Source organism: Passer domesticus, chromosome 1 (genome assembly GCF_036417665.1).
Source record: "Passer domesticus isolate bPasDom1 chromosome 1, bPasDom1.hap1, whole genome shotgun sequence".
Lineage (NCBI taxonomy): Eukaryota > Metazoa > Chordata > Aves > Passeriformes > Passeridae > Passer > Passer domesticus.
This window is the reverse complement of record NC_087474.1, coordinates 4,672,518-4,700,417: the sequence shown is the minus strand read 5'-3', so window position 1 is coordinate 4,700,417 and position 27,900 is coordinate 4,672,518. Positions and strand designations below refer to the sequence as shown.

Here is a 27,900-nt window from a genome sequence, read left to right as displayed (position 1 = left end):
TCCAGATGAGAAATCACAATGGAGTTAAATATAGGCACCTCCAGCAAGAAAAGATTATTTGTGTTGCCCCCTGATTGACTGGAAAAGTTCCTCCTTTGGATTAGCTAAATTCTATAGAGACAAATATACTATCCAGTAATTTACATGTAAATGAGGATGCATAACAGAGATATTTTCTTCTCACTGCCTACAGTTTTGATCTATGTCAAAACGATTATGTGAAGATGGGCTTAAGCATAGCAGCATTTTTAAAGACCATTTTTGGGAACCAGGACAGGTTTAATTTTCCTTGTACACTTCAAAATTTTTCAAGCAGAAAAAGGTGGGCAAGCCACGCCATGAGCAATGGACCCAGCAAGGCACCAGCACAAATATTTAATGGAATTGGAGGTGGCCATAATAGAGCACAGAATTAAAAAGAAACCACCTAATTTTGGGGATGCTTGACTATTTAAAGAGATGCACCCTAAAATAATGCAGTTTGAAATAATTGCACCAAATCTGAGTGATTTACACATAGAATATACATAAGCAAAGTTTGAAATATGCAGAAACAGAGCTGTGGTGACAACTCTGTGTGACAGCATCAGAGGGAGCTTTTATCCACATAACCTGTTGGAGGATTTTTGGATGACTTATTCTGTTGACCTTTATTTCTGAACATGGAAACTGCTAACACTTTCCCTTTCACCAGTCCTGTACCAAAGCAAGAAATGAAAGAGAGAAATTTTACCTCAGGGTGATTTTAGGATGAACATGAAAACCTCAAACCAATGTGGTCAGCAAAAGCTTTTTATGCTTAGCTGAAACAAAAAGCAAGGTCCTTTTTTGTTTGTTTGTTTTTCTTTTTAAAATAATATCGTCTAAAGATAAATTCCTAAATCCTTATTTCAGTCCCTTGATAAACAGCTTGGCCACTCTCCAGGTGCTTTCCCTCCTGCCAATCTAGCAATGCTCAGCATTTCAAGTTTCCTAGAAAAGAAAGCAGAAGTGTGACCAAGAGGAAATTCAGGAAATCCTATGTGTGCAAGAGGGGGTCCCCAGGTTACTCCAGCCTCATTTTCCATCCCAAAACCATGTCACAGGCTGCCCTGCCCTGCTCCTGGACTGATGGGAAGCTCTGGTGAGGGAGTGCAAAGCAGAGGGGATCACCACCTAACAGCAGTGCCCACTTGGAAACCACCACTCTTTCAGTCCTGCATCCATTTCTCTTCCACTTCCCACCTCTGGAACAATTGTAAAGTCAGGTTAAATTAAAGATCTTGTGATTTCCCTGGACTGTCACAGGAAAGGCTGCAGCTAGATTTAGTAGGCAAGAAGGGATGGTGTTTTGTGTCTTCCTTAACCCTCTAGAAGTTCTTGACAGCCACAGATGAGATCTCACTCAGCCTCGTCAGAATCCATGGATAAATTGAGCTCCAGGCAAGAGCTCATTAATTAAATCAAATTCTGCACAAGCATATCAATACCTTGTGAAGGGAGGTGTTATTCTAACCTCTTAACTAAGAAATACCATGACACAACAGAGCAATGCAAAGCCACACATAAATTCTGCAGGAAGGTGCAGAACCTTTAGGTTGTCATGTGCCCTGAAGTTACTTACATAATATATAGACTTTCTCTAAATAAGGAAAAAGCCAAAATGTCACCCAGCAATCAGCAGGAGCATAAAAATGTAACATTTTTCAAAACTCTCAGTTTCAGGTCAAGACAAAACCAATTAGGACTTCTAGCATAATCACCAGGTCCTGCTTATGTCTTATTTACACTGGGGTAAGTTTGATAAAATCAGCAGCTGCACCACTTGAAGAAAGCTGGTGGGAGAACAGGACATCCCTGAGTAAGTCCCCTGCATTTCCAGAAGAGTTCCCAGGACTTGCCATGGGTTTCCTGGGACATGCTCCCTGATCCCTTCAGACTAGACCACCTCTTTCTCTTCCCCTCCAGGTGATGACTGTTGGACCCAGACCTGGCTTTGTGAAGGGTTTTTGCAGACCACACTTTCATACTGCACTACTTTGCTCTCCCTATGACCTCTGCAGGCCCTTTGGCTGCGACCCTCACAGCACTGAACCCTCTGTGCAGCTCCCCAGGCTCTTTTTAACTAAGAACTAACTTTCTAAAACTAAAAACAACTCCTTGTAGGAACTCTTTCGTGGCATGGGGACACTCATGGGTGTGGCAAAGTGTGCAGAGATGCTTCCTGTAGAGGATAGGATGTCCTCCTCTTGCTCAGGCTGTGCACTGAAGCCCCTGGGGACTTTCAGGACTCATTGGCAGGTGCCACTCAGCATGGACCATGCTGACCACAGTCAGCAAACCTGATGGCCATCAAGACTTCCCCAGCTGGTGGGACTGATGGGCTCTAGCACCATCCATTGGGATAACCTAAAATCCTCTCTTTTTCCTCAGCTGGATTTAGGAACTAGGGAGAGGAGATGGACAGTGCAAACACTTGGTTTCTCAGGGAAACCCACTCATCCACACGTGCCAAGCAGCCAAGGCAATCTGAAGGGCATTTGAAACTGGATTTTTTTATCTTACATGCTTTTCTGCAGCCAGGTGCCAGGATGTCACTCCTCTGAGTCACCAGCCTGAGCAGTGGGATAAACTGCTGCAGCCACTTCTCTCTTGGGAGAGGGCAGCTGAGCTGCACAGATGTTTTCATGTCAGCTCAGCTGCCACCTGCAGCCATTCCTGTGGGGAAATGGCCCCTGGCTGGGACAGGGGGTAGCAGTTACAATGGCACAAAGGCATGGAAGTTGTTCATTGTGGTCCCAACCCAACCACTTTGCCTGGGGTAAACTGCTCAGGGTGAATATTGCTAAAGCTGATCAGGCTAAAATGCTCAGAAGTGGTTAGTGACTGTTTGTGCTTTCCTGGAGAAACCTGAGGAGGACCCACTTTGGAATAATTTGTGACAGCTATGGGCTAAGTCACTGTTTGTGACTGAAGGCCCACAGGTTGAAAATTCAAAACCAGAGATGGTCAGATCTTGTTTGATGTTTGCTCTGTCTTTTAAATCAGAAGTGCTCCTCCAAGCTTTCCCCAAATCAGAAATCAGTGATCTCTCCTCTTAGTGGCAGTCTGATGGGTCTGTGTTATGTTCAACTGGTACTACTCAGCATCACAGAGTGACCTAAAAAAGTGCATCCTCAAAAATCTAATGCTGTAAATTGTGTTTTTTTCCAGCTCCATCTACCCAGGTGTTCCATTTGCATGAGCAAAGCCACAGTTGCACCTCAGGAAGCTGCAGGTCAGGGCTTAAGCCATGTTACAGTGATGCATTTTCATGGACTGGCCCTTCATTTTATTGCTCATGAAAGATACTACAGATAGCCCAAGTGGGTCCTTTTCCATAGGCTCACACTTGCTCAAAATAAATAACAGCAGAAGGGTCAGTGAGGTTAATGAGGTAACTGCAACATCTTTATTTCTTTCCACCTTCCCCAGGAAACTTATGAAGAGACTGTAAAAAGAACCCAGAGCTTCTAACAAAGAACAAAATTCACCTACAAATTTTAACATGAAAAAGGCGAAAATCATCAAATGCAAAGCCGAGAAACATGCTGATTTATCTCCAAGCACGCTGAGGGGTCAGATTTGCTGTTTCCTTCTGCCTGAGCCACAGCTGAGGCTGCAGTTTGTGCCCAGTGCTTACAACCCCTGCAGAGAATACATCTGTACAGCAATGGGCCCCTCGCCAATCAGCCTTCAACTCCAGCTCACATTTTCTGGATAGATTAGATACCAAACCTGTTTTGCAAAAGACACAACATCCTTCACACTGCATCACTGGATGAGCATCTGTCACTGTAGTGCCTGGGTGCTGTTTCCTAGATGTCCAGGGAACCGCCAAGTGAGCTCACCCACCCCAGCCACTCAATTTCCAACATCCATTTATTCAAAGGGCAGGAAGCTGAGGAATGAAAATAAATGCCAGCAGAGCTCAGAGCTTCCCTGTCACCTCAGGACCCAATCCTGTAAAATACTGATATTTTCTGTGAAGGGTTGAGTGCTCTTGTGCTTTGCTAAGCTTTTTCTGACAGCTGGGACAGCCTGCAGAGCTGCTTTCCTTACAGAGAAAAAGAGGACATCCTCTGCTCATCTACTGAGGTCTTACAACTTTGGTTCAGAATTTTTTTTTTAACAGATGCACAAATTTTCTTCCTCAGCTCCTTTAATACACTTTTTTCCCCCCCCACAAAGTTAAATCCAGTAAAACTTCCCTATCTACAGCATTTCTGCTGCTCAGCTGTTTGCAGAATTGTCTCAGGACTGGTCATCCTTGTCCACAGAGAGTAAAAGTGAGATTACCAAAGTTCTAAGTGAAGGAAGATGTGAACATCCAAAAAAGCAGCAACAGTCTCAAAACTGTCAACAAAACAGATAATTCTCACACCAACCAGGTTCCCACATGCAGCCTGGCCCCTTCTCTCATGGGTGGTGTGAGAGTCTATTTACAGAACCACAGGGAATGCCCAGATAGGTGAGGAAAAAAATTCAGTCCAAACCCTGAAAGGAATAAAGCTGCTTGGCTCCAGAGAAAAAAACTGCTTCTTAATTTACTGATAATCTGACACCACAGCTGGGATCCATCACACTCACCTTTCTCTTTAGGAGATACCTTGGCTAATACATGTTATAATCACATTTGGTTTTTTTCCCCCACCAACATAACCTGGTTTTGGCACCTTGTTACTCTGAGTGGGCTTTATCTCACCTAATGTAAGACTTGTGGTTAAAGTGAACAGAAAAAGGCACTTCCAAGGAAAGAGATTATTCTGGTCTGGTTTTGATCCCTAAAATGAAATTAATCCTGCCCACACTAACTGTAGTAGTGACCTCCACAATTTTAAAGACTGTTGAGAGTGATGAGCTTCAATGCAGATTATCTACATAAGAAAAGATAAATTCCCACTATCTCAAACTAGCAACCTCTCCAGATTGCTCTGCCAGTGTAGCAGCTATTTCCAAAAGCACCATACCATAGTGTTGCTCTGCAACAAAGATGCTGACAATCTGTACAAGGGCTGAAATCTGTTGGTCATCTGCTCATATTTCCTGGGTGTTATTTGAACTGGATGCTAAAGCTTTCCAGGAACTACCTCGGGACTGAAGGAACAGCCCTCCTCAAGTAGCCCAAGAGAAGACCAGAAGAGGTCAGATGCAAACAGAGACCAACCAGCAAGAGAAAACAGTCACAGATGGCAAGATTCACGGAATCATTTAAAAACCATAATTTTCTATCCACCAGACAATGTCAGGTATTCAAAAGTCAAAAGAAATCAAGTTTAACACTGTCCCTTCAAGAAAAGAAAGTCTCTGTCAAACTCAAGATTTAGGTATTTGCCTCCTGAAGAGAAAATCTCACCAGAAGGCATGAACCTCCCTGATGAGGCACTAGGCACACATTTCTCAGTGAATTAATTCATTGTCTTCCCACCCTGCCTGGAATGGTGGGTCCGGGTTTCTCTCTGTAGACTCCATATGGTGTAAATAAATTACAGCAATCTCCAACAACATTTAGAAGGAAACGAGAGCGCGAATCACGAACAAAAGTTATAAAGTACTCACCAGGTCGCCTGTCCCAGGCTTTTCCATAATAACTGGGGGGAGCAGTAACCCTGCAGGAGAAGTAGGGTCTGGGTTGAGTGCCCCGGTGCCTCCTCCTATCAGGGAAACCACACCATTGCAATCCACTGAGCTGTTCCTTTTGCCCGTCTGGGTGTAGTTGGGAGTAGTAGGGTGAGAACTATGGCTCACTTGACTTTGCACGCTTGGACGCCTCCCAGATCTTGGAATTAAGAGAGAGCCCCGGTGGCTTTCATTTTCCCCAGCGATGCTGATCTCATCATCGGCAAAATCTGTCTCGGAGCAAGTGTCTCTGCCACGGAGTCGGAAACTGAAAACGCTTCCGTGGCTGGTTCTGCGCTTCACCAAGTTTGCACTGGGACCATAACTAATGCCAAGGAGAGTCTGGAAACCCCCAGAAAGGAGAAAGGGGAAAGAGAAACAACATTTTGCAACACGTTTTTCAGGAGCGAGGAAGTTCTGGGGGAGAGCAGTAAGTTCCATTTTAAACCAAGCGCTTCAGAGAAAGAGAGGCTTAATTACAGGTATTCAGACTCCGCAAAGTTAAGAGGTTGGACAGTCATTCCTAGCCCTCAGGTATTTGTCAAACACTTGGCAATTAAAGATGTACTGAAATAGGAAGGGTCAAGGTGGCATTCAGCTCACAGCGTGATACTTCCTTTGCTTCTACTCCCCCCCATGGGACAAGTGCCAGAGGACCTGGGAAGGCAGCACAAGGAGTGGAAGACAGGAGCAGGGAAGGGGATCCAGCTCCAATCTACTGCATTATCACACATCTTCATAACAGCTAGGGAAGGAACAGTGCAGTGGGGAAGAATAGATAAAGAAATAGGGCAGGAAATGAACTGCAGGGAAAATGAGAAGAAGAGGGAAGAAGAAGAAGCAGAATACGACGGAAGAAGGTGATAAAAGAAAAAAAGAAAAAAACCAAAAAACAAACCAAGAGCAAGAAGAGGGATATGGTTTATTAGTTTGTAAAATGATTATCTCAATGCACATGGCTGCTAAGGGCTAGGTAACCTCAGTACACAGCAGTCTCCCTCACTTAAATATCAGCCTTGACGATCCACTCTGACGTCAGTTAGTGAGACTGCAACTCTGCCAGAGCATCAGCAAGATGTAGCCAAGGACTAAACACACCTAAAATCTGGCAGAACAAAATGGATCTTCAGAAAATGTGTAAGGAATTCAAGCCTATCCCTTTCTCTTCTCTCTAAAGAGGAAATTACTGGAGTAAGAGCATTTAGGCAGAGCATATTTTTGAGTTTATGCCTGCACAGAATTTCCAGCTTCTTCAGAACTTTCCCATGAGCCAAGTATCTATGAAGAGAGGTCAGACTGCCACAGCACCCACAAACCAGACAAATCAAATGAAGCCTGATTTCACACTGTGCTGTAGCTTACACCACTGAGTTATGTAATGATGCTATTTAGTGACACTGGTACATGGAGGAGTACAAATCCCAGGCTCTTTCTAACTAAAAACAACCCTTTTGGATTGCTACCAAATTTCAGCTGGTCAGAAATCCATGCCTGGGTTTCCATGGCACAGTCATTGAGACTGATTTCTGATGGCAACACACTTCCAGCTGCTAAGATAGCATCTGAATGATGACTCAGCCTTATTCCCTCCAACCATGCCAGACACAGCCTTGCAGAGAAGATTTACTATCAGCTTTGAAATGTGTCTCCCATGCTTCTCATGCATATGACATCCAGGGGCGAAAAGTGAAAAAAAGGGATATTAGTCTGAGAAATAAAACTGAAAATGCACAGCTCCAATCCATGGTGCTTCTGGCACGTGGTGTCCTGAAACCCATCCAGAATGAAACTAAAGAGCAATTCTGGGTTTAGAAAAGGTGCAATTTGTAACGCAACCCTCTTGACCAATGAGACAGCAACACAAACAATTGGATTAAAAAATGCATGTCATCTACAGAAATCCAGCTCTGGGTAAATTTTGTGAGCTGGGGAGTCATTAATTGGTCACATTTACTTACACCACTTAACATGTTTTTTATGAGCTTTTTATGGTTGCCAAGTATCCCTAAATTCACTGACAACAAAATAGAAAAGGACTTAGCCCATTACATGGCTATTCAAAATAACAAAACAAACTGATTTAAACTTTGCCCTCAGTTAAACAAAGACAAATTATCTGGAGCTATTTGTGATCCCTTGATACATACACCATGGGCAGATTCATATTCATGCATGTCAGGAACATTTACATAAAACCTTATTTAATAACACTGTCACTCTGTTTTTCTTTCCTGCAATAGAAAGTGGAAACAAGTGCCACAAAGTTTTGACTTGGAGGCAGCTAGCAAAAGAATATAAAAATGTTAATAATGTCTTTTTATAATATTTTAAAAGCCCTCAGAGACAAGTTTCCTCCTTTTATCCTCCTCTCTTTTATTTTTAAGCCTTGTAGGTTTCCACTAAGATTTTTTTTTATCTCTAGTAGGGATAGGATAAATATAATCAGATGAATGAAAGAAAATAAACCAGACTGAGGGTAATCTTGAGGAAGGTAAAAAAAGGAAAAAAAAATTGAAAAAAAACAGGTTCATAAAAATGTTTCATGGGCATTTTAAATTCATTTAAAAAATAAAGTGGTAATATGTTTCCTTCCACTGTTCTAGCACAGACTGTATGCTGCATCTGCTATGTTAATATCAGTTAAGATATTAAATACCTGTTTCTTCTGAAAGTTTCAGTGTAAATTGCCTTGCTCAGAGCCTGGCTTGTCCAGGACAGTACAGCGAGGAACAAGTGATGTTTCAGACCATGGCTTACCATCCTCCTTTGACCATCATCATAGTCACACTTGGGATTCTTTTGGTCTTCCCCATACTCGTCTGTCCCCAAAGATTTCTTTTTCTTTCTCTTATTTCTTCTTTCTTTCGCACTTTTAGGTGACATTTCCAATGAGCTGAGTGACATTGAATCAATTCCTTTAGCTGCTAGTGCCTAAATCAGAAGATTGCAGAAGGTATAAATATTATTATTTCAGGAATTCAGTGAAAACTACTACTGCTCAGAAATTACTTTTCATTTTAAATTTTAAGGTTGTACAGGAGAGACATTAAAAATTTCTGGAGGTAAGTAATCATAAAACTTAGGAATGGCTGCATCAAAGGATGGTTTTTATGTGGAGCTCCCACACAAGACTGTTTGACATATCATGAAGGAACAGCCTGTGTGCACACACCGTGCGCACATCTCTGGACTAACACTTCTGGTGCCAGGCAAGGAAAAATCTCAAGCTGGGGAGGCTCAGATTAAAGACCCCCTGGACCTCAGCCCCTTGAAGGGCTGGGCAGGAGGGCAGCCCAGCTGGCTGCTGGGATTTTCCCTGCCCTGCACAGAGGGATGCCAGGAGCAGCAGGCAGCTCAGCTGGCGCGTTTCTGTAAACACTTATCCCGATCGCAGCTGCGACCAGAGATGCAAAGAAAGAGCCATGGGCTTAACTGGAGATAAGGCAGCCTTTGCTGTGCCATGTGCTTCCATGCTGGGCTGGCTATCTGCTGGGATCTCTGCAGGAGCAGGCTGATAACACAGCAGCTGCAGGGAGCCCTACAGAAGCCCAATTCCAAAGTCTGAGCACCAGAACCACAGCCCTGGGAGCAAATGAGCAGCCAGGAGGAAGGATGGATAGGAGCTGGGGGAGCTGGGACCCTGTCCCCAGCACAGCCAGGAGGGGTGAGGGGACTCTGGACACAGGGGTCAGGTTTGGAGGTGCTGGAGAACCAGTGGTGGCCACATCAGTGGCCTGGAGACCAGCCCAGTGCAGAGCCCCCAGCTGAAACACCTGAAGAGAGTGAATTGTTAAAAAAAAACCTCTCTGGTTCCCCAGAACAGGAGAAACAGATGAATCCTCAGTGCTATTGTCTGTAAGCCACTAGAATCAAACAGGCAATCATCTCTCCACTGCAAAATACTCCCTTCCTCCCACAGGCATCAGTCCAAGGAAAGTGAAGGCACTTAACAGCCATGTAAAGAATCAATCATGTATTTCAAGGAGTAGCAGTAGCTCTATCAAGCTGAGAGCACAACAAAACTTAATTCCTGTGGGAAATATCTTTCATAAGCAAGCTGCTTAGAGCGGAGAGGAGGAGGGCTCAGACACTGGTCTAGGTTGTTTTGGTTGGTTTGTTGTTTTTGGTTTTTTTTTAGTCAATTGATTTAATTGCTATGCTGAAGTGCTTTTTCTTCATAAAGATTTGGCAAGTCTTTTGGTGTTAAGCTCAGATTTAGGAATGTGTTAGACCAGTTGTATAAATTGACTGATAGTCCCCAAGCAGGTCTATATTTCTGCTTCCTTTGTACTGCACATTATAAAAGCTGGCCTGAATGGTTTTGTTTTTCCTTTTTGATTGCTGTCATATTATGTTGATCTGGAAAATATTGCAGTTTATGCTACTAAGCATGCTGCACTCATACTGCAAAATAAGCTAATTTTTAGTTTGAATTGTTTCTGCATTCAATACCTCTCTCAGATATTGAAAAAGTATTTAGACTGAATTGTTCTTCATGGCATGGAGGACCACAGAATCACAGTACAGCTTGTGTTGGAAGGGAGCTTAGAGTTCATCCAACCCCCCTGCCATTGGCAGGGACACCTTACCAGTTTCCTCTGTGCTCCATCCAGCCTGGGTGTCCCCATGTCCTGCCTATCTACCTGCTCTGTTTGGGTTCCTGTGGCTGGACCACGTCCTGTTCCTCAGGCACTGCAGGCCATAACCCACTGCAACAACTCCAGGGGAAGGAAAGGTGTAGGTGACCAGGCACACCTGGCAAGGACATGGGATGGCTGCAGGATGGGAGGAAAGCTTAGTTCACATGAGCCCTGACATGAGGATTATGCAAAAGAGAGCTCTTGGGGCAAGAACTTAGTGGTACAGTGAGAAAGTCAAAACCAAGACCTTGATCAAGGTTTGAAGAACCAGATTAAAATCAAGTAGTTCTGACTGGGGTGAGATATCTCAGCAGGACATCTGAAAGCTCCATGGTGCAGCCACCCAGTTCCCCTTCCTAAGCCTCTCCTTTCAAATGTCTACTTTGAGACGCCAGGAGTTGATTTGCAGAATTACTGGACTTCATTAGTGAACATCACAGACCCAAATCATCCCACTCCTGAATTTCCCTCCCATAAAACTAGGATAATATTCCAGGAATATTGCAAATACAAAGAAGCATTTTTGAAGCGCATGGAGTCTGAGCAGTGGCAAGAGGCCCTGAAAAACCTTGGAGCATATTAGTCACTTCCTCTTCCAAGCAGGCTTTGACTGCCTGAGCTGGGAAGTCTGCTCAAGCTGCCCTAAGGCAACAGAACAAATGATGAGAAAGCAAAGAGCTGCTCTCCAGTCATGTACTGTCCACCCTTTGCACTGAACAGGGCACAGGGAAGATGAGAAATCGTTGGCTGAAAAAAAAGACTATTATAAAGCATACAGACAAATGGGAAAAATTCAGATTTTCAGGGGCAACTTAGTTTTTTTGACACATTATGCTTTCCAGGCTTAATGTTCCTTTTCTTTGTGTACACACAGGCTTAATTGAAATCAAAGCCTTCAAAATTAAATTCTTAAATATCTTTAATTATAGTTGGGGCTACCGAAGTTGACTGTTATTAGGAAGAGCCCAGCTGGAGCCAATACACATGAAAATTTGTACAAAATAGGTACGAGCTGGAGCTCAGTTTGTTCCCTTAGGTTATGGCAGAGTTACTCTGTTCAAAGTGGCTGTATATGGACTAAATTGCATTTACCTATTACTTAAACTATCAAAGAGGATCTTTAAAAGGACTTAAATGATTCATAAGCCTCTACTAGCACTTTGTCAAGAGTGAATTGCATTTTCTATTTTCTTTCCAAGGATTTAAATGGGCTTTGGATTAGGCCCTGAAGCCATTTGTACCCAAAAGAAAATTATGTATATTAGTTTATATTGTGTTTCAAGGATTTATTTCTCTGAACTACAGTGCTACGTGTTATTTCAGACTAATTTTCTTATTGTCTTCTTGTTCACAGCACCTAAAATGTTCTCTTCTGCTGTTTAATAAAAGCTTTCTACCCCACACAAACCACATGCAAATTAAATACTGTTATTAAGGCTATAAGGCTACATCCACCATTTGGCCTCCCTGGTTTGTTTAAATTTATGACATAACATTAAATCCATACCCTTTGCATAATTTGCAGATCTTAACCTCAAGGTCTGCCCGTTTACTTTTCCAGGAATGAAGCTGTATGTGCTCCAAAGAGGTTAATCTACACCTTTACCTTCATTATCAAACAATTGGATATTTACAGCAGGTTGAGCAAGACAGTGAAGAAAACAATGTGTGCTAAAGGGGTGGTGGAAGGAGGTTCAGCTGGGGCTCTGGCTGAGCTACCAAAACAGCTGGGTTGTGCTCAAATGCAGATGTAGTTTTACCATCATTAAAAAAATCTCATAACATCTATATGAATTTTCTCTGCTGGCATACATGGCATGGTTAAACCAGTGCACTTCTGGATATGTAAGCCCCAAATGGCCCCACTCCTAACAGGTAGAACAATAATTTTTCTTTCACAAAAAATATTTAATAACTTTGTCCAGTACAATAAACATTAAACTGCTTTCAAGCAAACTCTTACTTTGCTTATCACACAAATGTAAAATAAAGAGGACGTGAATCCCAAGGTAACATTTGTTCAAGTCACCCAAGGCTAATCATGTCACATAGTTCACTGACCTCCTGCTCTTTCTTCAACATCTCCATGGCTTCCCGAAACTTTCTTTCCTTCTCCTCTGTTTCAGCAATAGTGGCTTGGTTCTGCTCCTCATATGCCATGGCCACAACAGCCAGAATCAGGTTGATCAGGTAAAACGAGCCCAGAAAGATGACCAGCATGAAAAAAAGCATGTAGATCTTCCCAGCAGATCTGAGAGTCTGTACGTGCAAAAGTAAAATTAACACTGCTTTACCATGTTTTTAAAAAGAAAAAAAAATAAAGAAGGGGTTCCTTTTAAAATTAGATTTATAATATAATTGAATTCAGCCTTTGTTAATAGTTCAAACAGAAAGCCTTTGATGAGAAATGACAACCACATACAAGGAAATAATCTCCTCACCAATAAATTTTTATACCTTAATCAAAAATTGTGTGCCTTGCAGTGAATTAATTTCTAAAAGAATAATGCTTTCAATGATCTTCTCCTGTACCAAATATCTCTGCTGGTTTTTTTTAGAATAGATATTAGAGTCAGTTGCAGTGAAAAATTTCCCCACAGTTCAATCTGGCTTTATCTAGTTTGTAGAAATCACCCAAGTGGGATTCATGTTGGATCCCTTCAGATGTGTACAATCCAGGTCCTTTTTGAGGGAGAAAAATACATGTTTAGGGTGCAACTCAACCAAAAATCATTGAGACATGTGTCAGGATGAGAAAAACCAAACCTTGGGCTCAGTTGAATGTATCCCCTGGTTCTTCACTACATTTATTGGCATAACTGGAATTTAGGGGGACAGCTTATGTGTAACAGATATGTCGCATGCTCAGTGAGTTGATACTACTGACAGAAAACCCTCTGTGATAGTATAAGGTCAAATAATAAAATGGAGTGATGTTCATCCTTATTTCCTGTGACAGTTTCTGTCTTCCAGAGCTGTACACGTAGCTCTTTACCAAGCAAGTGAATACAGCTGCTTAAAGAATCTTCAGTTTCATTGTTTTACATTTTCTTGAAGTGAAATTGCATAACTGGCTGTATTTGAGGCTGAAATCCCCCAAATCTTCAGTGGTGTTTACCTCAGTACCTTCAGAGTGGTTCTGTCAAAGTTATCCCCTGACTTCCATATGATCACCTTCCAGATTTGGCAGGTTTGAGATGCAGCAGCAAATTGTCAGTGGCTTCATGGACAGAGAATGTAATTCAGTACCAAACTGGCAGATGTAGTTCTTTAGGGTTTGCACACATTTCAGGAAATGCATGCTGCAATGAGCATTTACTCAGAGACCACCTTGCACGTGACTGTGAGTTGAGTCTGGATCTGTTTGTGCCTCTGTCTGTCAGGTGTCCATGATGAAGAGCTTGCAGCAGAGAGAACTGAAATGCGTCACATAGTTTTGCCATTTTCTGGATTTGTGTTCATCACCACGCCTTGCAAAACCAGGTATCACAAGAACACAGGTGCTTCTCTGGCCTTTTCTTGAGCTGGACTCAAAATATTAACTTGTGTTACACCATCCACCAAAAAATCACCAAGTGGTGATGTGGTGATCTTCCTTAAGTGGTGAACTTCATTTAGAGTCAGGTGAATTAGTGTCTTTCTGTCAATACCACTTTTTCTCAATTTCCCCAAACACCCAGCCTAATGTCTTCAGACATCATCCCTCTCAAGAAAATAATTAATTATTAGAACTGATTTTCCTTCTCCAGAACATCTGACTGTCCTTCTCTAGAACGTACACAAAGCACGGTTTACCTAATAACCAGCAATTCTTTCTTGCCTTTAACTGTTGTATTGGCCACTATAGCAAGATGATGTCTTTATTTTTAACAGTAATAAAATGACCTCATACCTGCTGGTAAAGACGTTCCCAGTAATCTTGGGTCATAAGACGGAACAAGGAGAGAAAGGCCCAGCCAAAAGTATCAAAGCTTGTGTAACCATGGTCAGGATTTTCCCCAGCCTTCAGACATATATATCCCTCAGGGCACGTGCTGCAAAACAGCAAATACAATCTGTGAGATGCCTCTTAGATGGCCTCAACATGGAGAAACTGATTTCCAGGTAAATATATCCAAAGCCCTTGGTTAAGAGCACAGGTCATCCATGGTAAGCTCCTTCACTGGGTAAAACCCCAGGAAACAGGTGATATTACTTCACAATACCCAAGGTCTTGGCAACTTTATTTTTCATATAAACAGGAAAATAAAAACCATAGTATGAGCTGCAATGGCAAATAATCACCTAGCACCTCACAAATTTTGAATAGACTGGAATTAGGTGCTTATATATGATTCCTCTTGGCACTTATTCCTAATTAAAAACAAAAAACCTGGTCTCTCCTGTTACAGCTGCAGGTAACACTGTGATGGTGAACCTGCTCTTTTGGTTACAGTCTGACACTGGCTGGACACCACCAGCCTGTGCTATTGGAGAACCTTCCTGATTGCTTCCTTTGCCTGACCTCACTCACCCCCCAAAAGGATTAAATGTTTAATCTAAGAAACCCAGCCCTTTGTTCCACTCACCGACACAGTCTGGGGTCATGACATTTTTTCTATTTCTGCCAGGAAATGCTTTCCTTGTGTGTCTTGTAGATTACTGTATTAAATGGCATGCAGATAGCATGACTTTCACTGGCTCTCATTAACCTTTGAGGCTCTTTACAAGTAATTTTCTAGCCCCATATGCCAGGAGAGATAAAAAGTGCTCTCAGTGGTACTGTGTAAGCACTGAACTGCATCATCAAGTGAAACACAAGGTAGAAGAGATCCTGGGTCGAGGTTCCAGCCTCTTTCTCAGAACAGATTAGTCAAAATCCCCCACAGCTTTTGCACATCAGAAGCCACTCTCCAAAAAATAAGGTATGACCCATTAGAAACTGAAAACATAGAAACATGCAAAGACTTTCTTCTGCACGTATCCTAGGAAGAGAATATGAGATCAAGTGCCCTGGAGCCTTAAGGTATTTGGGAATTTTTTAGGTGAGACCATCTAAATATCTGGAGAAGCAGATCTCAGCACAATGTGCAGTTACACCAGCTCTCCCTGTTCTCAGAATTCTTCAGATAGAGATGGACCTGGTACAATTCCCTGCAAATTCCAGCTGCCACAACTGGGGATGGTTTGGAACATGAGGAATTTTGGACATGTCACCAGTCATGTAGATTGTATAGTTTTAAGCTTCATTTTCTCCCAGAAAAATATCTTAGAGTTTCTGAGCTTCTCAATCACTGCTACTTTTTTTTTTACCAAAGCAGAATATTGCCAGAAATTGAAATGCAAAGCAGAAATACAAATAAAGCAAACTAATTTTTAAAATGCCAGACAAAAAAAAAAATTATCCCTGAGAAAGCAGAGTGTGTCTCACTGTGAAAACCGGTGTTCTTTTTCTTTAAAAACTGTAATTTTCATACAGATATGAAATAAATTTTACAGCACAGGATAGCTGTCTGTATTGCATGTCAAAATGAGAATATGTTTTTATATAAATCTATGTTGTCTGCCACCACCATTAGACATTCAACAGCACTTTTAGAATCTTAATTTAATATCAGAAGTGAATCACAAATTTTAAAGTAAGCCTGCTTTGAACACTGATAAAAGGAGTGCTGAAGCATTGCAAAATGTGTGCAGATCCTTGTTTACAGTAGTTTTCAGAAAAAGCAATAAAAAATGAACAGCTGATGTTTAGTGAATTAAATGTTACACACAAGTGGGGGTATAATAAGTGATTCTGTCACCTTAGGTAGAGCCAAGTTAGCTTATACCAGTTGAGAATTCAGATAATAACAATTCTATCTCACAAAGAAAGAAAAAGAGTCCCTCCTAATTTTTGCCTGCCAGTCTAGAAATGCCTCCTTCTAGATCTTTCCTAGTTGAATACCTATTTTTTTCCTAATAAGAGTCACATTTCAATAAAAATACAGTAACAGTACTGAGTTAGAAGATAACAAAATGCAGAAATCTCGTATTGTTTTCCCCCTAAAATATGCAGATGCACAATGAATGTTTCTCATATATCCATGTCCTTTTTTGAGGCAGAATTTTCACTAAACCTCCTCTCTCCCAAAGGCAGCATCTGCTGTCACTCTGCTGCAGAGATGTGAGATTTCTGCCTCTGATCTGCTGCAGCAAAGAGCCTTCACAGCCCGTGATGTGCCACTCAGCTGCTCAGGAGCTCTGAGAAACGGATTCTCCAGGCTCCTGAGGAGGAAATTCCCTTTGCTGGCTCCAAGACCTCGTGTCTACACAAGACATGAACACTTCTGAAAGGCTGATTATTTCTGCCATGGGAAAACGACTTAACTCACACACTGGGTGTGGTTGGAAACTTGGTAATCGTGTCCAGAGGTGCAGAGCTCTTTTCTTCACCTCTCCCTAAAGAGAAATCCTGAGTGGCTCCATTGATCTGGTCTTATTGTTCTTATTTTAAATCACTAATGGCTAAAACAACCAAATGCTGCTGAGAGAAACTTTGCTGGTGGTTATTTTAATGGTGGACTTCAGCCTAGGCAGGGCAGTCATTTGGAAATCAGGCTTCTTCTAGAATAATAATAAGAATTTTTACCTAAAATCTTGGGCAAAATGGAAATTTTGCCATTAATATAAATTATTGAGAAGGGTGAGATTTTCCTCTGAATCTCAATTAGTAGGGAGAGTTTCCTCTTAATCTATTCACCCTTTTGAACAAGAGCCTGGGAGAAAGGGGACATTGGGAGCATTGGGATGAATTTTCATAGGAATTTCTGAGCACGTATTAGAGGATAAAAAGTCACTTGGGTTCACTGCCAATGTTGCTTTCTAGGGAAACTTTTGATGAAGAAGAATTTTCAAGCAAGTGCTCAAAGCACTTTATTTTGCTTGGGAGTCTGTAGGACATGGAGATGTAACCCCTCTGACTGTGAAAGTGAGCAGTAGTACCTCAGAGGAATATTTTTTGATTACAATAAAATTAGTATTATACACATAAAATACATTTTTTTCATTTTTCATTCTGTCCTTATGGGTCATTTTCCACTGTCTGACCCCACAGTGAGTGGTTTAACCCCAGCTGGCAGCCAAACCCCACAGAGCTGCTCACTCACCCCAGCCCCAGTGGGATGGGAGACAAAAATTGTATGAGTAACAGTGAGAAATCTCATGTGCTGAGATAAAGACAGCTTAATAGGGCAGAAAAGGAAGAAAATAACAACAACATGAATAATTACAATAATAAAAGTATTGAACTACACAAGTGATGCTCAGTGCAGCTGCTCACCCCTTGCTGACCACTGCCCAGCAAGTTCCCAAGCAGTGTCCCCCAGCCAGCTTTTCCCACTGTTTATATACTGAGTCTGGAATATCCCTCTGGCCAGTTGGGCTCAGCTGTCCTGGCTGTGTCCCTTCCCAGCTCCCTCTGAAAGTCTTTCACTCAGTAGAAGCACTTCTTAGCAACAACTGAAAACATCAGTGTGTTACCAGCATCATTCTGATCCCAAATCCAAAACACAGCACTGTAACAGCCACAAGGAAGAAAATTAACTCCATCCCAGCTGAAACCTGGAAAACACACTTCTCTAATATTTTTTTCAGCTTTAAGAGCATTCAAACAAGGTGCTGCAGCATGCGAAGCATGAACCCCGGCCCAAAAATGTTGTTAATGTTAGCTTACACCCTTATTATGGCAACCAGACACTTGAGACAGAATTTCCTACTTGTCAACTCCTTATTCCTGCTCACCCTCTTTCGTGGCCAACAGAGAGATAACCCACAGGGTATGGGAATGTGTTAAAAACACTGAGAGGAAAACAAAATGCTGCTTCCCAGAAAAACACTACAGAAATTTAGGTGTAAGGCCCTCACATGAGAATATTATTCTGCAACTGACACCATTTCCTTTGAGGATTTTTTTAAGGAGCCTCAGGATTTTACTGAACCTTCCTCCATGTATGACATTAAGCCTACCCCCTTTGGATTTTTTACCAAACTCTTCAGCTTCTTTTACCTCAGGGAAGCATTTGAGAGGATTGCACTTTCCTCTGATGCACAGGGATGGGCAACAAAAACAAGCTACATAAATATACCATCCTCCACAGGAGTGCCACAGGATGCTGTTCAATTGATCACAATAAAATTAGTGTCATTGATTCAGAAAAGTTAAAAGCAGCAGCCTACCTACCTATCCATCAGGCTGTAATCACCACTGCAAGCTGGCATTGGTACAGGAAATTAAAGGACATAAGAAACAGCTTTGGTTTAAATAACACAGGCTGGGAATGCCAGAGAGCTGTAGCTGAGGGGCATAATTACAAAATGCTCTGTCTCAAGAGTTTAATCTAGGCAAGCCAAGCAACCTGCTGATCCCGGCTACAGCGGCCAATAGGGTTGGGCAATAAAGGAAGGTTTGTAAAACATCCATGCACTGGATTGCAACATCCAGACCCTGAAAATACAGGGAGGGTTTTCCACGTGCTACCAGGAGTCAACACCAATGACATCTGTGAGGTGGAGACTGCACTTTCCTTGGGTTTAGCTTACAAAGGGACACTGTGGCTTGCTCATTACAGAAGCAGTGAAGCACATACCACAGACACAGCAAAAATTAAAAAAACAAACCCCTATTTTGGTAAGAGTCCCTTAGTGTCCCTGCTTAGGTCACACCTTAAGCCTAAGAATGCAGAAATCAAGCTGAAAAGTGTGTAGCTGATATCTTTGACATGTGGCTAAATCCTGGGGGATGGGAATAGCCCTGGTGGTTGAAAATGAAACCCCCAAGGAGGGCTTTGAAAGCCTGGCAGCCTTTGAAGGACAGACCTCCTTCACAGTAGATGTTCACAGTAGAGTCTTCCTCAACCTGCCTCATCCTGCTAAGTCCACAGACCACAAAAGAGAGGCTTAGATTTCCTTTAGACTACAGACCTGAGTATTTTTCCCTGAACTTTCCATATTTTCTCCTTTCCCTGGACTCTGAGGGAGGAGACAACAGTCAAAACAGAAGAACATACCGTGGGGAACAAGGATCCCTAGACTTTTGCTCTTACCCAAAAAAATGAAACTACCCATTCTAAAAGAGGAAAATATTTTTAAAAATGAATGTTGTAAGGGTAACTGGGCATGTAGGAGAAAGGGGCCAAAAGTCAGCAGCACTTCAGCCAAAGCCATTGATGTCAGTGGGTGCTTGATGCACTTGAAAGCCACAGGTTCTTCTCCTTCCCCTGCTCTTTCTTGTTTTGTAATATTAAAGACTAATCACAGTTAGTGTCTGACTTACAATTCCCCACTAATTATCATCTAAAAGCCAAAACCTGACTTGCAGCGCCATGCTTTGTCTGACCAGGAGCTCCCAGCAGCTCTCACTCCAAGCATCCAAATGGACAGAGAGAATTTGAAGGACATATTTAAAAGCAAGGGAAGGGGTGCCAATTGTCTGAAATGATGGAAGTGCAAGCAAATTGAACCATATGCTGCAGGGAAATGGTGAAAAAAAAAGCGATGATGACAAAGAAGAGAAGAAATGCTCAGAGTAAAGAGCAACATCAACCAGAAGCTGAAACTGGAGGAGAAAAGAGAAGGAGGTGCCCATGAGCAGGCTTGCTCACAGGCTCAGAGCACCTGTGCATGCTGCTGACTCGAATCCAGGAAAAGTTTCAGCCTCCCCCACTGGCTGCTGGCTCAGGCAGAGGGAGAAGCCGTGGGTTCAGCCCGCGACACCAGAATGATTCCCTCTCCTGCAGCCTGCCTTCCTCGAGCTCCACTCTGCAGCCAGGCAAGCAAGATCTTATTTCTTCTGTCTCAATCCAGTGGCTAGACACCAGAGCTTCTGTCTAACCCACCAAACAAAATGTAGGGCAATAATTTATCATCATAAACATAATAGTAGATTACTGCCTAATGAAGGCTGTAGCCTCTAGTAAGTCTGCTCCTCTCATGTGGCTGATGAGCTTATTACAGCTTTGACTAAGAGGTAATATTACCCCTCCTTAAGAACTGAGTGGATTTGGATTTAATCCCTACTGCTGCTGTTTGACCACAGACATGATCTTCCAAATACACCACTGATCCCTAGGAATGGGGATTGTTATTATTGTTCCTAAACCTGTATAATTCCTCAAGCCATGCCCATGGCCCTTGTAGCACCTTTGAGGTGTCATACTTGCTTTCTGTTTGTTGAGGTTTTCTCACCATGAGCAGACCATCCTCACTCTCCTGTCCCTGTAACCAGCTCAGAGTAAATGGAAAAGCTTATGTGATTTACATCAGGATCTAGGTAAATTCATTTAAGGTGTGCTGCATAGCCTGAAGGTCTGAAAGAAATGCACTAGTATTGCTTGATAATCTGGGCTGTAATTACGTTTTTAGCTCTAGCAGTTTAAGCAACACAGTTCTTGCCAAAATACCCTTGCTTTGGTGACATTTGAAGAGGACACATTTGGAAATTGTGTCCCCTTCTTCACTCAAGCAATCTTTATAGGCTCTCTCCCCTGTGAGTTCAGCTGCACCACATCAGGCTGCATTTGGAGAGGGCAATGCACACACCAATCCCATTAGGCACATGCCAAAGCTCCCAGTATCCCATTTCCTGGAATGGACCCATTCTGCAGCACGTTAAACGCTGGCAGACCATGACCTGCCTGACAAAGCTGGGTAGCTCTGACATGACTTGCAACCAGGGCTTTCCCCTGAACTGAAGATTTTCTCTCTCTTCTCCAAAAGTTACTTCCTGTTTCTATTGTACTCTGCTCCTTGTAAGCACAAAACAAATTCTTGCAGTACATCAAAGGGGAAAATGCAGCTGGATAAACAAAACGAAAAGCAACAAAAAAGTTCTGTCTGATTAAATGAAGAAAATCCAAATTTCAGGTATTGCTGTTGCTTCCCAGGAGTGTCTATGTGCAACAGCTCTGCCCAACTCATCCACAGACTGTACCTCTGAAATGCCCAACCTCTAAGCCAAGAGAGCTCTTCTCACCCTATTTGTCCAGCATCCAGCACCATATGGCCTGAATCTAGGACCTTCTTATAGAAACCAATTAATAACAACAGCAACAAAACCAGCAATAATAGTAATAACAACACAGATATAACTTGAGGCCACTTAGAGCTGCAATGGTCCCAGTTGCCAGCAGCAGAATAACAGACTCAGCTGTGTGCACCTTTCCTTGGTGCAGCTGGGGCTGTGCTGCTGGATGCTGTTTCACATGTTCTGGCAGACACACATTTTTCCAGCTCTCCCCTGCCAAGTTCTGGGTGAGAGCTGCAGTAGCACTGGTGGAAGCACTCTCCTCCTCAGCACGGAGCATGTTTCCTCTCCACCCTTCAGGGGTGTGATAAGCCTTTACAAGGGGCTTTAAATCAGTGCGTGGAGGATGCATAAAGGCAGGGGAATGTTACTGCAGCTCAGAGAGATCAAAGTGCTGCATCGCTGTACACGTAACAAGTGCTGACTGGAGGGTGATGGGGAGAGACTGCCACCAAAACCCTGCTTCTGGTGCTCATGGAGACTATGAAAACAGGCATCTGATGCAATTTTACATGTGGGTATTAATTACCTTAGCAAAATGTCACAACACAGAAGAAAACAATGTTTGTTTCGGTGGTTTTTTTCCTGATAATGCCTTAGAAAGAGTTAGGACTGACACAAAGACTTTGAGGAGCACTACAACACATGGTCATTCCTTCATCCCTTATATGCAATGAGCTCAGTGACAGAATTTATCAAACCATAGAGAATCTTGCCCCACAGTGTACATTATTTTAATGTATCCTGTTAAGAAAAATCAAGGTCATAGTAAGAATAAAGGTAGCTAAAGTTTCTATAGCAACAATTACTAGGATGCAGTTGCCAAAGGTGTTTTCTTGTTGTTCCTGAAGTAGATTTACTGGCTGCTTTTTCTTTCCTGTTCACTAGTCCTTTTTGGTAATATCAGTTCAGACATGATGCAAATATGCTTTCATTGTCAGGATGATTTTGTAGACTATTCCTGCCCATGAGCTGAATACACAGGACTTATCGTGTGTAAGGGGGAAAAAATTAAGCAGCAGCCTGATCCAAAGGGGGCACAACTGACTTAAAACATGTACACTTTTCTGAAAAGCTGGCTCCTTGTTGTAATTGCAAATGAGAAAGTGAAAAGAAGGAATTTAAGTTTCTCTTTTGTGTCTGTTTACTTTATACATTGACAGCATCTTGTCTCTTTCTCCTAATGGACAAATTTCCTTGCTGTTTCTATTGCTCAACCAAACCTTCAGGCAGGAGGGGAAATAAAAACAGCAGCCAAAGCACAGCAGGCAAACATCCCTGTGAAATTACAGCAGGATGAAGGTGAAAATGCTTTAGAGCTGAAATGTATCTTCCTTTCTTACAGGTAGATAATTCCATGCTGCTGCTGAAGCCCCAGTAAAAGTCTACTCTGTGGAGAAGCAGGGGACTCTGCAGTGCTGTCAGCTCACCAGAGTGAATGGGTAAATGCCATCAAGAAGGGACAAGCTGGAATTGCATGGGAGGGTTGGTGTGGCCTGACAGGAATGTGTTCCACACTGGGAATCTGCTCTGGTGGTGGTGGTGTGCTCCAGCAGGATGCCTCCTGGAATATTTATATATATTAATATATATCTATATATATTAATATATAAATATATAAACATGTATACATACATCTATATTTATATATTTTATATGTAAATATATACATAAATGTATATTTCTATATAAAGAAATACATATACACACACACACACATATATATATTTATAGGAAGTATGTTATGGTGCCTACTGTTACCTGCTGCTCTGCAGCTTTCACAAATCATGCTCCACTTGATGCCAGGACTAGATTTCACTAAGGAAAGAGCAGTTTCCACCTTCTGCTCCTACCTAAGATCTCCCAAATATTGTACTGGATCTTTACTGAACCTTCCTTGAGGCTGAAACAAGGCGTTCAATGTTGGATAAGATATGTAAATTGAAAAGCAAATTGATAGAATTTGTAATCCTTTTTAAAAATCAGACTATCTGAGCTTTCTCCATTTATTTTAAACATAAAATTGAAAATGCTGAAATTGTAAAGACAAACAATTTGTGTGTATCCCAGTGCAGCAACATCCAAAAGAACTACTAAATTTAACCTCCAAATGCATCTAAAAACATCAACAACTGCAAATGCACTACTTTTTTGTTGTTGTTTTTGTTTGTTTGTTTGTTTGTTTTTGTTGCTGGGTTTTTTTTTTTGTTTTTTGGGTTTTTTTTTTTGTTAAGAGAGCCTTACTGTTAGCACTGCTCCCAGTCTGACCAATCTGCCACATAGACCAAAGCATTTTTCTATCAGTGTAGTTTTCTGAATATGCTTGTTGTGAAGCACCAAGCAGGTGTCATTTTGAGCCAAAGAATATCTTTGATCACAATCATTTTATTTTCTCTCTTCTCCAAATGTTGCTTCTTGTTTCTATTGTACTCTGTTCCTTGTAAGCACAAAACAAATTCTTGCAGTACATCAAGGGGGGAAATGCAGTTGGATAAACAAAATTGAAAGCAACAAAAAAAGTTCTGTTTGATTAAAGGAAGAAAAGTCAAATTTCAGGTTTCAAGAAGAAGATTCCTGAGGTATCACATGGGAAACCCCACAGACAGATTAGCCCTAAGAAATTTGCCATCTCCCTGACATTCCTACCATGTCTCTGCAGCATGGTTTTTAAAGTAGATGCTTGAGGTTGATTGAGCATATCTAAAAATGCAAATAAATGGTTTTTTTCCTGCCTTTGCCAGGTCAAGTACTAGAGACATGTTTGCTGCAGCTGAGTGACATACATCTATTCAGATCCCTTCTGAACTGGAATCAATATTACCTAGATCCATTACCTCCTGCCTTATTGGCAGCTTGGGTGCTTGTTCAGAAAACAGTCCCTCCTAGTAATGTAATAAAGCCCCCACCTTGGAGATAATTAGATTGCCTGTGATATAGAAACCACTGATGATCATTTCCCTGCTGATTTTGGCTTGCTACTCCAGCTCAGGTTGCAGTCTCCATCACTACATGCTCTTACATTAGACCACTTGAGCCTCATCACCTAACAATTGCCATAGCAGATTTATTTGGATTTTTTTTTAACTCTTCCATAATAACAGCAACCAGACAAACCTCAGAGTGTCATTAACATGCTTTTAAAAATGCACTGAAATGGCTTTTTCAATTACCTCAAGATTTAATATCCTGGCCACAACACAGATATCCCTGACTCTAACAACAAATCCTTCCAGGAGAGAACACATGACACTGCCCTTCCCTGAATTTCCTTTGGGTCCTCAGCGTGTCCCAGAGGCTGATGAATTCAAACTGTGATCAAAAGCACACTCCACAAATGCTGTGAACACTCAGACATGGCCTTGCTACCTCTTTTTCCTTACCACACCTTCCTGATGCATTGATGGGTTCCCAATCCAAGAGTCCTCACTTGTCATGAATTTAATTCCTAATAAATGAGGGAAGAACCACAATCTCAAGCATCTGCTTCCTCTGAAGTCCCCTCCCTTGCTCCTGAGGTGAAATCTGCCCCAGAAGGTCCCAACCATGCAGATTTTGGTTTATTGTTGATCACTCTTGCTCTTGGCTTCAATCATTGAAGGGTGAGAGAAAACAAATCCACTTAGATAGGTCAGCCTGTAAATGATGCTCTTCCTGTCCCAACAGGTGGGAATACATGACTTTGCACATCCCCTGGGGCCTGAGGATCATCTTTCTAATTATCTTCATGCCTTTAAACAACAGCAGTGGATGACTGGCAGCAACTCTGTGCAATGTGTAGCAGATGAGACAATACTTGCTAATTCTGAGTTAAAAAACCCCAGTGTAAGTAGGAATTTTTATTACCCATTTTAGGCATTTAAACCTTACCCAGTGGTATTAAATACTTAACTAAAACAGCAAAAGGCTGAAGAAGAAAGAAACGAGGCATGAAGGGAAAGTTGGTTTCCCTTGATGTCACAAACATTGACAGTTTTGATGTATTTATCAAAACAAGTACAAGAACACTCAGTTTGAAGGTGTCATTTTCGTCCTCTTATACTCAAGAACTTCAAGTTCTCCCCTGGCTGTTTCAGGCTGTAACTCTTTTGTGGGCACAGTGCCTCTACCAGGGGTTTTCTCCAACCATGGCTTTTTGCTGACACACTGCAATTTATTAACTTTCACAGGAAAGAAAGAGGGTGGGTTTGCTCATTTGCCTTGCTACAAACTAACCCTTTAATCCACACAGGTTCCCAATATATAAATACTCCATGGACATTGGATTGGTATTTAACTTCCCACCAGCTGAACAATTCCAAAGCAGTAGCAATCAACTCTTTCAGCACTGCCCATGAGCAGCAGCTTTCCACCACCACATCTCAGGTCATCAGTGAGAACAATGAACATGACACACAAAATATTGCTGGTGTGCAGAGCACTTGTTTTTCCCAATATTGGTTTGTAAAGGCTGAGGTTCACCAGCACAATGGAGATTGCCAGATCCTGGGATTCCCGGGAAACATCCCAATAGTCTTGGAGTTCTGCCTGAGCCTGGATAAACACAATGTATTACAATCAACAAAGGCCTTAATTAATGGATGCTGACATTGTACCTCCCGAGGAACAAACAAAGGGGAAAGCATGGCCCTGTGCCCAAGGATTTTGGAGTCTAACTCAGGCAGCAATACAGATCAGACACACCAGGCCTGCAGAGGGAAGGCTGACACTGAGCTTTCCCTTTGTCTCATGTCAATACAGATACAGGCAGTGGCAGCACAAAGCTAAACATCTCTCCCTGGGACCTGAGGGCTTTTCTTGCCTTTTTGTCCACAAGCAAGTTCAGATTTTATCTTCCCTTCATCTCTCTGCAGACACATGCCATTTTTTTTTTTGACATTAAATTCCTTCTAAATGAAACTTTTGTTTTCTTTTTTTATTTTTTTACAGTCTTCCACATTTAGTTCTACCAGCTCAGAACATCTCCCTCCAGAAGTAGATCATCTCACCTCCTCCCCTCTCTTGGCCTAAGACACCCACCTCCCTGGTTCAAATGCTCTCATATTTGGCTCAAAAACTCCTCTGTCCCACTACTCCAAGGTATTTTCTACCTCTTCCTACGACTCCTAACAGCTTGCAGTCTTGCATGGCTTGTAATTTCCTCTGACCACAGAAGATCCCATCTCCTTCCATTCTGTCTGAGCTCTTCCACTTCCATCAAGATCATGAGAAGCTGTCAAATAAAATCACTTGCTCTGACTCGCTCTGACAGTGCACTTGGACCCTGGGGATGGGAGGCAGGAGGAACCATGGGCAGGGATATGAATAAAGTCCTTTATGCAGAGGGTGTTAGTGAACCCCTGGATCTTTCCACTATCTATATAATGAGAAAATGAAATACATGTAGTCTACAAGCTAATCAAGTACAAATGTAGATCACAATTCAAACCTGAGTACCTTCCCACTTACAAAACATGCTATTTTTGGGACATTTGTTGACTTGTTTATCTTCCTTTGCCAAAAGCCAGGAATTCATCATCAGTTTCAATCCCTCCAGGTGCTCTGTTTCATTTACATTAAAATACTCTCCACTCAGCCAAAATTTTACTTAGTTTTCACTATTTTTTACTGAGAAATTCAAATGTATTGAAAAAGAACTGTAATAAGGCCCCTAAAGATTTCAAACCTGAGTAAGTGACACATAGAAACTTCTCCTCCCTGCAGTTGAGAAAATTGTATTACTATGCACAATATTGTCATTATCCTCTCTCCTATTACGCCTAGACCTAAGGAAGTTGAAATAGCTACTTCAGGCTGGTGAAAAGTGGACAGAACTAGAGGAAAATGGAGTAATAATAATAATAATAATAATAATAATAATAATAATAATAATAATAAAGGCAACAAAACCAGACCAGAATTGAAGATATTTTTAAAGTACTTACCCAGCATCAGTGCTGTTGCCACACAGTAACACATCTTCTGTACCATTTTTTATGAAATAGTTCACTGCAAGAGAAATTGAGACATGGCTTTTTAATAAACACATTCTGGGAATGATAACTTTCAAAAATATTATCCAACAACCAGCATATTCAATTGGGACAGCAACTGAAAGATGAATGGCAGGCTTTTGCTTTGTTTTGCTAATTTTAACTTCTATAAATTGGAAAAATGAATATATTTTTTCAAATCTCTGCAAGCACTTGCTGTTTGTGTTCCAAATCTGACCTGTTGAATAAGGTGATGATGGGCTGTGGGCAATGTTTTTAGGAAATGCTATTCAGCCATGTCTCTCTGTTCAAACCAAGAACATCGTTACTAAATTCTGTAAATGTAATGAAACCAAACCATATGCTAGCCTGTACCTTTTAGTCTATACACTGATGAGGCACATATTAATTGAAGTTTGTGGCAGAAATTACTGACTCATAGGTTAAAAACGTAACCAGCTATAACTCAGAATGTAATAATATTAACAAAGCAGCCCACTCCCTCAGTCTGGTGGATTCTGCTCAACATCGGAAACACACAGTATAAGGCAAAAGAAACAAAAATGCACCCTGCTAAAGATCAAACAAACAAGGAAGTATTCACAAAGACAAA

General features: G+C 41.8%; 1 protein-coding gene across 8 annotated transcripts in view; it reads right to left on the bottom strand.

Annotated features, from left to right (window-relative positions):
* The window catches only part of LOC135304434 (sodium channel protein type 5 subunit alpha-like), a 208,867-nt gene that overhangs the window by 104,453 nt on the left and 76,514 nt on the right, over positions 1-27,900 (bottom strand). For all 8 annotated transcript variants that reach the window (XM_064426839.1, XM_064427086.1, XM_064426923.1 and 5 more), the window contains 5 exons: positions 27,240-27,303; positions 14,170-14,311; positions 12,339-12,536; positions 8,395-8,568; positions 5,578-5,979 (listed from right to left, as the gene is read on the bottom strand). In XM_064426839.1, coding sequence (XP_064282909.1) covers positions 5,578-5,979; positions 8,395-8,568; positions 12,339-12,536; positions 14,170-14,311; positions 27,240-27,303 — 980 coding nt within the window. The remainder of the gene's footprint in view (positions 1-5,577; positions 5,980-8,394; positions 8,569-12,338; positions 12,537-14,169; positions 14,312-27,239; positions 27,304-27,900) is intronic.